The 12,599-nt window shown below is 40.9% G+C and overlaps 1 protein-coding gene across 7 annotated transcripts in view; it reads right to left on the reverse strand.

Annotated features, from left to right (window-relative positions):
- Window positions 1-12,599, reverse strand: part of VWA8 (von Willebrand factor A domain containing 8) — a 400,893-nt gene that overhangs the window by 167,889 nt on the left and 220,405 nt on the right. For all 7 annotated transcript variants that reach the window (XM_070800011.1, XM_070800010.1, XM_070800013.1 and 4 more), the window contains exons 27-29: window positions 10,599-10,707; window positions 8,662-8,800; window positions 4,652-4,851 (exon numbers count right to left, since the gene is read on the reverse strand). In XM_070800011.1, coding sequence (XP_070656112.1) covers window positions 4,652-4,851; window positions 8,662-8,800; window positions 10,599-10,707 — 448 coding nt within the window. The remainder of the gene's footprint in view (window positions 1-4,651; window positions 4,852-8,661; window positions 8,801-10,598; window positions 10,708-12,599) is intronic.

Below are 12,599 nucleotides of genomic sequence, written 5' to 3' on the forward strand. Positions count from 1 at the left end.
ACCAACCAGTGAAATGCATCCGTTGCCAAGCTCTATAAAGACAAGGGATAGATGAATTAACCGAAGTACTTCTTTACAATATTTCAGCCCCCTTTTCAGCTAGGGCAGAATGGGGGAGAAGGAACTGAAGGCCGCACACTCATTTTTTCATTAGATTAGAATTATTTATCATTTGTTAAATTTTACAGTTATGTGCCGTTCATTTGGAATTAAGGAGGGCTTAATACTCTAGTGGGGACACAATATAAAACAGAGGACAGGTAGACAGAAATCCTGGTAAGCCATGCAAGTCTGCTCAGGGCATTGAGGTAACATGGAGAATCGCTGAAACTGGTCAACGGGGAAAGTCAGGTAGCATGTAAGAATGCCAGGAGGGGAAGTGTGGGTTTATACAAAAAACACACTGTCTTTGATGAAAGTCATTATACATGAGCAGGGAACTGATCCACGTTGCCAAATAATTGGATCTTATGAGAAGACAAACTGCTTCCTGAGGACCTGAAAATCTCATACTTTTAGAATTGGTATCTGTAAACTTGACAGTTGAAAATTTGGCAAGATTTTTTGAAAAAATACTCCAAAATCAGACTTCTATTTAAATTTGATTGTTTCACTTAATCAAAAATCACCAAGATATCATGTGCTTTTTATGAGAGTTTCCTCTGGCTGTAGAAATCAGTTCAATGGCATTGATATTTTGTCGGAACTCTACAAAGTAAAACCTTTTCCAATAGGATGGACACAAGCTTTTCTAAGCAAGAGCTGGACATTTGTATATTCTGCTTCTAGGAGAAAGTAAAGTGAAAAAAAGTTGTGAAAATCAGAAAAAAACCGATTAACTCAGAATTTATGATAATTGTGGAGTCCTGCCCCGAGGCCACAGGTGCAAGACCTTGCACCATGGCCACAGAAGCCGAGCCCAGAACCAAGGACACCTCCGAAGCTGACCGAGCCCCTTTGCAACTGTTGCTAAAAGCTCCTGTCACCACTGACAAGCTTCCTGACTCCCGATCAGGCAAAGACGCCCACTCCAGTAAGCACCCTATAGCGCCCCAACCAATCACCATGGCCAACGGCCCAGGAGGAATTTTTTTTGTCCCTGAGGCTATAAAAATTGGTTATTAACCCACAAAAACTGACTCTCTCTGGTCTGTCAGGAGGTCGGCCCTCTGCGCTTGCAGTGCCCACGTTATGTCTGCTCGTTGTTCTGAATAAACTCACTCCCTTCTGAAATGCTCTGTGTCTGGAAATTCTTTTCCAACCTGTGCTCGGACTGCCTCAACATAATTACTTAGGCAAAGCCTAAAGTTGAAGTTGACTTACTTAACTCAGTGAAACCCTGATATGTTATTTACGAGATTTAAAAAATTCTTGATTAGAAACAGCCTAAAAGCACTGTTCTGGGTAATGCTTTATTCTTAGAGTACCTTAAAATACTTAACAAGTAAAAACATTGCATTTTTTCAATATTTTCCTATGACGAATAACTTTAAAAAAATTTCAGACTACCTGCCCCCACCTTTCTGCAGTGAGTGGACAAAACTACTTTAATTCTGGTGGTGTCAATCCGATTTGGCTTGAACTTCTGTTCTACCAAGTGTTTACTGGGCAGTTATTTAAACTCCGTGAGCTTCAGTTTCCTCACATGTAAATATTGCTAAAGCTACCCCACTGAGCCTCTGGAAGAATAATGTGGAATAATGTATGCAACCTTTTCCTTGACACGTTGTCAGCATTTAATCATCAATCTTCCTCCTTGAGATAGTCGTCATGTGGCTTCTGAAATGCCACATCCTGGTTTATTCATCTCCACCACTAGATGCTCATCTTCAGTTCCCCTCGGTCGATTCCTCCTTCTTTCCCCGATTTCTTCATATTTCAGTGCTCCAGGGCTTAGAGCTGAGACTTCTCTTTTCTACCCACATTCCATTCCCTTAGTCATCGCTTTCAGTTTCATGATTTAAATAACATTTATACTCCAGTGACTTCCCAATTTATGCTTCCTGTTCTCCATTAAACAGCAGAATCATCTACTTGGCTTTGTTATAGGCATCTCCAATTGAATCACACATCTAATTTTTCCTCCCAAATCAATTCCTTCCTCATCTCAGTTCATGGCAGGTCTACCCTTTTTGTTGCTGAAGCCTTAAATCTTAAAGTTGACCTTAGCTTCTACTCTGTCACTTCATGTATCTGATCTGTTAGGAAATCCTGTTAAGTCGCACCTTCGGAATATATATAGAATCCATCATTACTGATGACTTCCAAACTTGGGTGATCTCTTGCTTGAATCATTGTAAAAAATCTCTTAATTAGTTTCCTTCATTCTGCCTTCATACCTGTAGACTATTCACCACAGAGGAGCTAGAGAAATCCCTAAAATATATGTCGGATCTAGCTGCTCATCTGCTTGAAGCCCCCTAAGACCTTCTTCCCCTCTCCTCACAGGCAGCGCAGAACCGTAGAATGATTCATAAGGCTTTGTACCTCTGTGTCCCCACCCTCCACCATGGTCCTGCCCCAACTCACTGCGGGACCTCTTTGGCCTCGCCTCTTTATACTCTGGCCCTCATTCAATCTTCCCCACCACACTTCTTTAAAGATCCAAAGGCATATTCCAGCCTCTGGGTCTTTGAATTTATAATTCCCTTTCCCTAGGAACTCTCTGCTTCCCAATATCTCTTTTCTCCCTCAACGCTATCAAATCCACTTAAATATCACTTTCTCAGTCACCCGCCCTGCTTTAAATGGCAGTCTTCCTTCTATTTTACTCTCCCTTGTTTCTCATCATCTAATTTAAGTTGTAATTATTTATTTTGCTTATTGTCTATCTTTCTGCACCAGAATACAAGCTTCTCAGAACAAGGACTTTTGTTTTGTTTATGGAAGTATCCCTAAGAGTAAGCACATGATACTTACTTGATGAATGAATAATATGCTTAGTATACTATTTGCAGGGCTTCCCGGGTGGCTCAGTGGTAAAGAATGCCACAGGAGACGTGGGTTCAATCCCTGGGTTGGGAAGATTCCATGGGTTGGGAAGAAGGAAATGGCAACCCATCTGCCTGCATTGCAGGAGACACAGGAGATGTGGGTTCGATCCCTGGGCTGGGAAGATTCTGTGGGTTGGGAAGAAGGAAATGGCAACCCACTCCAGTATACTTGTCTGGAGAATCCCATGGATAAGGAGCCTGGAGGGCTACAGTCCATAGGGTCACAGAGTCAGAAACAACTAAAATGACTGAACACACACACACACACACACACACACACACACACACTATTTAGTAGCTACCAGGTGGGTAACAGGTCTATAAAAACATTGTATCCCTTTCTGTTGGATAGTATAGATTAACTTTGTTGTTGTTTAGTCACTAAGTTGTGTCCTTTTTGACATTTGGAATGCCCTTTTTGACTTTATGAATGGGATTAGTGCCCTTACAAAAGACACATGGATGTGATCCCTGCTACTTCTGCCATGTGAGGTCGCAGGGAAAAGACCGCTATCTAGGAAGGAGGTTTTCACCAGATCCTGAACCTGCAGTCACCTTGATCTTGGACTTGCCAGGCTGCAGAACTGTGAGAAATAAATGCCTGCTGTTTATAAGCTATCTTGTCTATGGTACCTACATTACAGCAGCCCAAACAGACTAAGAGAGCGGTCCCCAACCTTTCTGGCACCAGGTCCAGTTTTGTGGAAGACAATTTTTTCACGGATGGGGGATGGGGCGGATGTCAGGATGATTCGAGCACCTTACATTTATTGTGCACTTTATTTCTATTGCTGTTACATCAGCTCCGCCTCAGATCATCAGGCATTCGATCCTGGAGGCTGGAGACCCCTGGACTAAGACAATTCCATGCAGTAAAGCTACACAGCTGTCTCCACATAAAGAATGCCCTTCGGGTTTCAGATAACGTGTCATCTCCTAAGCGGAGCTATCTGAACACTCTTGAGTACTACTCATTCTTCCAACTCCTCCCACCCTACTCCCATCTTTCCCTAAGACATTTTTTCTTGTTGTTGTTTAGTCGCTAGATTGTGTCTGACTCTCTTGGGATCCCATGAACTGTACGGCAGTCATCACTGCTTGAAACTGGCATATTTATTCGTTGGCGCACTTGCTATCTATCTCCCCACAGAGAATGCAAACTTCATAACAATGAACCGCTGCTGCTGCTGCTCAGTCTCTTCAGTCATGTAGACTCTGCGACCCCATGGACTGCAGTCCACCAGGCTCCTCTGTCCACGGCATTCTCTAGGCAAGAATACTGGAGTGGGTTGCCATGCCCTCCTCCAAGGGGTCTTTCCTACCCAGGGACTGAACCCCCATCTCTTAACGTCTCCTGCGTTGCAGGCGGATTCTTTACTGCTGAGCCACCAAGAAAGCCCCCAACAATGAACTATCCAACCTCGAATGTCATTAGTACCGAGGTTAGGAAACCCTCACTCAACACGTTTCAAAGAATAAAGCCCACGTTGAAATCCCCCAGAGAAGAAGGCGTTAGCCTGCCTTGTGGTACTGATAACACACAACTCCTGACTCCTTCTTGCAGCCCCTCTCCTCAGTCCTTATGAAAGCACACACTTTCAGTGACAGGCTGGGAAACATTCTTGCCTGTCCCTCACGTAATGAGGCCACGTCGTTACCTGCTGCTCGTGGAGAACCACTTGACCCTTTAGGGGGTTTCCCAGCGGTGCCACCGTCACAAATGGGTGCCAGATTCCACTGGCCGTTCTCGGGAAGATGTCGAAAAGGTCCACAAAGTGGCCGCTTTTCCCAGTCATATTCATAAAGTATAAGGACACGGGATTGCATGCAACTACATAGAGAGTATTTTCCTCATTTTCTGAAATGACCAAAAAAAAAAAAAAACAAAACAGAGTTAATTCTATTCTGCAGTACATTTTCTGCCTGGTCCAAAAAGGTCCAGTGAAAACTGAATCATAAGACGGCATACAACCAGAACTCAGCAGATGACCTGCACATGGATTGGTCAAAGAGCACTGGGAGAAGCAATTTCATACCTGCTCTAAGTGTTGGAGAAGGGAATGGCAACCTACTCCAGTATTCTTGCCTGGAGAATCCCATAGACAGAGGAGCCTGGTAGGCTATAGTCCAGGGGATTACAAAGAGTAGGACACAACTGAGCGACTAACACTTTCTTCTTTCTAAACGTATCAATAGATGGGACCATGCCTATACTCCAGGAAGTAAGTATCTATTTGTCCCCCAAAGAATTCCGTAACATCTCACAGTAACACCATTAAATATTTAACACTCCTCAATGTCAGGAAATTCTTCCTTCTATGAAAGTATTTTGTGCTTCAATAAAAGTCTGTTTCCTCTTATTTTATTATTGGCTCAGATGGATAACAGCTGGTCAACATCTTCCGTCTGCTAATCTGGTATTTCCCAGTTTACTAGCTCTTCAGGGTTTTCAAGTAAATAAGTATTTCCATTTTTTGATTCTTTGCTCTATGGATCTTATTTTCCAAATTATTTTTTTTTTCATATTTGTGTATTTTTATTATTACAAAACCTGTCTTTTCAATCAAGTACTTGACTAGGTCCCTTTTCTGAATTCTATTTCAGTGCTTCCTCAACTTTCAAGTGTGTGTGAATCACCTGGAGATCTAATGAAAGTGCAGATTCTGACTCAGGGGCTCTGGGGTGGGGTTTCACTCTGCCTTTCCAATGAGCTCCCAGGAAATGTCACTGCTCTAAGCTTGAGGCAGGGGCTCTGGGGTGGGGTTTCACTCTGCCTTTCCAGTAAGAACCCAGGAAATGTCACTGCTCTAGGCTTGAGGGCGTCCCTTTGAGTAGCCAGGTTCTGGACTGTTAACCATAATCTCTATTTCTGGGCACCCTAAAGCAAGGGATTAAGCTGCTTCTGTATAATAATCACTATTAATATCACTCATCATCCAGGTATCTATTTACAAGTGCTCATATTTTCTGAACCCCAAACTAAGGTATAAGCTATGATAATGAAATATGTGGGACTATGCTGGAAATTTCAGGAAAAAAATATAGTGCTTGTATGTGTGTGTGTGTGTGTATGTGTGTGATGTGCACACATAAAGACCAAATATATATAAAGATAAATTAAACAAATAAGCTGACATTGATAAGAAACACAAGTCAGTAGGAGATCAGAGAAAGGCGTTATTTAGGAGACACTGTGAGCTGTGTAGGAACTACAGTTCCGAACATCAGAACCACATGACTTATAATTTAAGAATGTTTTTAATGTGTCTATCAGCACAAATAAATTCAATTCAACATTTATTGAGCAACTTTGGAAATATAATAAAAGTATTAATAGAAATATACTTCACAAACATCAATTGTCCTCTCTTATTGCAGCATTAAGTACTGTTTGGTCTCTGGCTCAAACATATCTATCTATCTAACTGATTCTAAGAGAACCAAGAAAATATTCTTTTCTCTCCCAAATACAAAATAGGCAAAAAAACTAAAGAGATTAAAAAAACAACACAAAGGTCCAGTTTGCAAATGTGGACAATACTGAAACAGAGGGTTAAATTATGTGAGAGACAGCAAATGAGTTTCATTTTTAAGGACCAGTTCTGACTGGCTGGCCGTGGCTGCCTGGAATGCTGCGTTGAGAAGAACTGTGAGACTGTGACAAGGTTTAACAACCCCTGTCACTGACATGAGGCAGAGGTTCACAGCATACTTATTCACAATCTCTAAAAATGAGACAAGAGCCAAAGTTCAAACTTTATCAGTAAGACCTATACACATTCTCTACTCACATACGTTCTGTGGATGTTTGTTCCTAACTTTAGCTATGTTGAGTAAAAATATGTGCTTCTAAAATGTACAGAGTTTTTGTTGGTTAAATTATGTGAGGGACTAGTGTGGCTATTAAGACATTTTCAGTTCAGTTCAGTTCAGTCGCTCAGTCGTGTCCAACTCTTTGCAACCCCATGGACTGCAGCACGCCAGGCCTCCCTGTTCACCATCAACTCTCGGAGTTTACCCAAACTCATGTCCATCGAGTCGGTGATGCCATCCAACCATCTTCTGTTGTCCCCTTCTCCTCCTGCCCTCAATCGTTCCCAGCATCAGGGTCTTTTCCAATGAGTCAGCTCTTTGCCTCAGGTGGCCAAAGTACTGGAGTTTCAGCTTCAATATCAGTCCTTCCAATGAACACCCAGGACTGATCACCTTTAGGATGGATTGGTTGGATCTCTTTCCAGTCCAAGGGACTCTCAGGAGTCTTCTCCAACACCACAGTTCAAAAGCATCAATTCTTCGGTGCTCAGCTTTCTTTACAGTCCAACTCTCACATCTATACATGACCACTGGAAAAAACCATAGCCTTGACTAGACGGACCTTTGTTGGCAAGGTAATGTCTCTGCTTTTTAATATGCTGTCTAGGTTGGTCATAACTTTCCTTCCAAGGAGTAAGCGTCTTTTAATTTCATGGTTGTAGTCACCATCTACAGTGATTTTGGAGCCCCCCAAAATAAAGTCTGTCATTGTTTCCACTGTTTCCCCATCTATTTGCCATGGGACCAGATGCCATGATCTTAGTCTTCTGAATGTTGAGTTTTAAGCCAACTTTTTCACTCTCCTCTTTTACTTTCATCAAGAAGCTCTTTAGGTCTTCTTCACTTTCTACATTCATATTATTCCCTACATAATAGGGCTTCCCTGATGGCTCAGCCAGTAAAGAATTCACTTGCAGTGCAGGAGACTGGAGTTCGATCCCTGGGTAGGAAGACCCCCTGGAGAAGGAAATGGCAACCCACTCCAGTATTCTTGTCTAGAGAACTCCATGGACAGAGGAGACTGGCGGGTCACATACGATCATGGGGTCACAAAGAGTCAGACAGGACTAAGTGACCAATAAACCCAACACACAGTGAATGTAAAATATCTTAATAGGAACACCAGACTGTTACCAACAAAACCCCTGTACATTTTAAAAGCACATATTTTTACTCAACATAGCTGATTTTAGGAACAAACATTGATAGAATGTACACAAACAAAAGCTTGCTTCCTAATTTTTGCCTGAATAATCCCCATTGTAGATAAGTTAGTGAGTCTCTCCCTTCCCCCTGTCATCACTTCTGTTGATATCACCTTAGTAACTGCCATCAATTTTTGGCAGGTACTTCTGCCAAAAAGTACCTAGGACATACTGCATGAATCAGTAGGTAATGGCAACAGTCCAGAGATGCAGACGCCAAAAACTCACATCCTTTATTTGCCATTCTTTACAATGAGAGGTTTAATGACTGCAAATCCTCCAACCCTGCTTTCAGAATACATGTAATCACCAAACTGGAATCCCAGCCAAAAAAAATCCAATGTTTTTCCTTTTTCTTTCCCCCTTCTATTTTTAGCATGAGCCCGGGGTGAGTTTAACTTTGTGCTACAATTGTAATGAGAAACAGACGTGCATATGAACTCAGTCATGCTTATGTGGATTCCACAATAGTATTTTGTTAGGTTGTTATAGGAAATTAGATCTAAATTACATATAATTGCTATCCAATCCAAGCATGGCACAGTGACTGAGTCTAGCATAGACTTATTGATGTCTAGAGATTATTTTGATCTGGATTTTTAAAAAAAACCAGTGCAGGAAGGAAAAATCAAAAGAATAAACTGACATACCATGTGCTGTAGCGACATCACAGATTAAGTTCATTTCATCCAATGGTAACCTCCAGGAGCTACATTCTTCGGTAAAGGTTTGGGATCTTCCTTCATGTCTTTCTATTGGATACTCCTGTATGTGTATGAGTGCTGGACCCTATTTTAAAAAAAAGTAGTTATCTGCAATAAGATATTTGGGTAGTTATAAAAATGTAGAAAAGTTAGAGTTCTTCCAAACTAAGATTTTCAATTCAAATACTCACTATCTTGACATACCTCTTCTCATTTTATTGACTGGCATGATACTTATGACAATAATAATACCATATAGTTGCATTTATAAAGGCTTTCACATGTGCTATCATATTTAATTTCTCATTTTCTTTTTATTCAGAAAATATATCAGATATAAAATCCCATAGGAGTTCTCATTACTTTACTCTTTCCTAAGTCAACTGCAAGTTCTGAACTACAAGTATGGGGACCCAGAGCTGTCCAAACCAGGAGAATAATTTTTTTATACAGTTGATTTGCATGCCCTTACAGTCCTTAATTAATCAACACTTTTTGGGTCAGATAGTGACTACTGCAGCAGCCGGGGCTTCCCAGGTGGTGTACTGGTAAAAGAATCCACCTGTCAATACAGGAGATGCAGGAGACTTGGGTTCGATCCCTGGGTTGAGAAGATCCCTCGGAGTAGGAAATGGCAAAACACTCCAGTATTCTTGCCGGGAAAAGTCCATGGACAGAGGAGCCTGGTGGGCTATACAGTCCATGGGATCACAAAGAGTCAGACACGACTGAGTGACTGAGCATGCACACATTCACGGGTGCTATTACCCCTTCTGTCTAAATTGTATCTTAGGAGCTAGACGACGAAATACTTCATTTCTTATACTCCTTTGCAGCAAGCATTCTGGATATGATTTAGCTTCTGCCAATTAAATGCACTTGCATGAGATTTGTAAGGCAGATGAGCAGCAGAAGCTATCCTCCTGCAGTCAGTGTGGACAAGGAGAATCTGACAAATATGAGCAGTCAGAGTCTATGCTCTACTACAAGGGCTAACAAACCGTAGCTCACAGGTCGAGTCTGATCCACTCCCTGATTGTGTCGATAAAATTTTACTAGGACACAGTGTCACTCATTTGTTACCGTATTGCCTGAGGCTGCTTTTGTGCTACCATGGCAAAGCTGAGGAGCTGTGACAGAATCTGTATGGCCACCATGCCTAAAATATTTACTCGTGTGTGTGTGTGTGTGTGTGTGTGTGTGTGTGTGCAGTTGCTCAGTCGTGTTCGATTCTTTGCAAGCTTATGGACTGTAGCCAGTCAGGCTCCTCTGTCCTTGGAATTTTCCAGGCAAGAATACTGGAGTGCATTGCCATTTCCTGCTGTAGGGGGTCTTCCTGACGCAGGGATGAAACCCCGGTCTCTAATGTCTTCTGCATTGGTAGGTGGGTTCTTAACCACTGAGCCACCACTATCCAGCCCCTTACAGGAAAAGTTTGCTAGTCCGGTCTTATTGTGCAGAAGCAAAACGCTAATCCTGAAACCAAAAGTCCAGCAGTGGCCCCTTGACTTCTATCCCTCTTGTCCTTTCTATTGATTTTATAAGCAGTTAATTCCCCACAGTCAAACCTAGCAGGATTGCTACTGCAACTAGTGATTGATATTTCTTTGCCTTTTTTCTTGAAAACAAACATAATGGAGTAACTGTCCTGCCTGACTTTCCTAAAATACAGATTAGCTCTTAGGAATTCTACCAATCATTAGCAATTACCTATATCATGACCCTCAGAGGCCAGACTCACTTGAGAATCACAGAAGAAGCTAAATCTATTCTGAAATAACATCAGAATAAGTCATTTCTAAGATTGAATAAATTTTCCTCCAGGGAAGATACTGAAAAACAGATAACATTCAATATTCTAATGAAAAAATAATGATATCAACCTTAACGTCTATATGATGAGTTTCTGCTGGACACAGCAGTTTTTGCATTCCATTTCTTGACTGACCAATTGTCCAGTAGCCCATGAAGGTCTGCTCCGGCAGAGGCAACCTGTCAAAGATTAATTTGAAGAGTAAACATTTCTCCTTGTTTCCAAGTCACAGGAAAAAATAAGAACCGTGCATTGAAAGTGTTTAGTCGCTTAGTCGTGTCCAGCTCTTTGTGACCCTGTGGACTGTAGCCTGCCAGACTCCTCTGTCCATGGAATTCTCCAAGCCAGAGTACTGGGGTGGGTTGCCATGTATTACAGATCATATAAATAAATTTGAAGAATACTTTACTTCAAAGTGAGTTCTACTTCTTTTTATTAAAAGATAGTCTTTACCCCTACATATGTTGTCTACAAGAGACCCACCTCAAAACAGGGGACACATACAGACTGAAAGTGAAGGGCTGGAAAAAGATTTTCCATGCAAATAGGGACCAAAAGAAAGCAGGAGTAGCAATACTCATATCAGATAAAGTAGACTTTAAAACAAAGGCTGTGAAGAGAGACAAAGAAGGTCACTACATAATGATCAAAGGATCAATCCAAGAAGAAGATATAACAATTATAAATATATATGCACCCAACATGGGAGCACCACAATATGTAAGACAAATGCTAACAAGTATGAAAGGAGAAATTAACAATAACACAATAATAGTGGGAGACTTTAATACCCCACTCACACCTATGGATAGATCAACTAAACAGAAAATTAACAAGGAAACACAAACTTTAAATGATACAATAGACCAGTTAGACCTAATTGATATCTATAGGACATTTCATCCCAAAACAATGAATTTCACCTTTTTCTCAAGCGCACATGGAACCTTCTCCAGGATAGATCACATCCTGGGCCATAAAGCTAGCCTTGGTAAATTCAAAAAAATAGAAATCATTCCAAGCATCTTTTCTGACCACAATACAGTAAGATTAGATCTCAATTACAGGAGAAAAACGATTAAAAATTCCAACATATGGAGGCTGAACAACACGCTGCTGAATAACCAACAAATCACAGAAGAAATCAAAAAAGAAATCAAAATTTGCATAGAAACGAATGAAAATGAAAACACAACAACCCAAAACCTGTGGGACACGGTAAAAGCAGTCCTAAGGGGAAAGTTCATAGCAATACAGGCACACCTCAAGAAACAAGAAAAAAGTCAAATAAATAACCTAACTCTACACCTAAAGCAACTAGAAAAGGAAGAAATGAAGAACCCCAGGGTTAGTAGAAGGAAAGAAATCTTAAAAATTAGAGCAGAAATAAATGCAAAAGAAACAAAAGAGACCATAGCAAAAATCAACAAAACCAAAAGCTGGTTCTTTGAAAGGATAAATAAAATTGACAAACCATTAGCCAGACTCATCAAGAAACAAAGGGAGAAAAATCAAATCAATAAAATTAGAAATGAAAATGGAGAGATCACAACAGACAACACAGAAATACAAAGGATCATAAGAGACTACTATCAACAATTATATGCCAATAAAATGGACAACGTGGAAGAAATGGACAAATTCTTAGAGAAGTACAACTTTCCAAAACTCGACCAGGAAGAAATAGAAAATCTTAACAGACCCATCACAAGCACGGAAATTGAAACTATAATCAAAAATCTTCCAGCAAACAAAAGCCCAGGTCCAGATGGCTTCACAGCTGAATTCTACCAAAAATTTAGAGAAGAGCTAACACCTATCCTGCTCAAACTCTTCCAGAAAATTGCAGAGGAAGGTAAACTTCCAAACTCGTTCTATGAGGCCACCATCACCCTAATACCAAAACCTGACAAAGATCCCACAAAAAAAGAAAACTACAGGCCAATATCACTGATGAACATAGATGCAAAAATCCTTAACAAAATTCTAGCAACCAGAATCCAGCAACACATTAAAAAGATCATACACCATGACCAAGTGGGCTTTATCCCAGGGATGCAAGGATTCTTCA

Source organism: Bos indicus, chromosome 12 (assembly GCF_029378745.1).
Source record: "Bos indicus isolate NIAB-ARS_2022 breed Sahiwal x Tharparkar chromosome 12, NIAB-ARS_B.indTharparkar_mat_pri_1.0, whole genome shotgun sequence".
NCBI lineage: Eukaryota > Metazoa > Chordata > Mammalia > Artiodactyla > Bovidae > Bos > Bos indicus.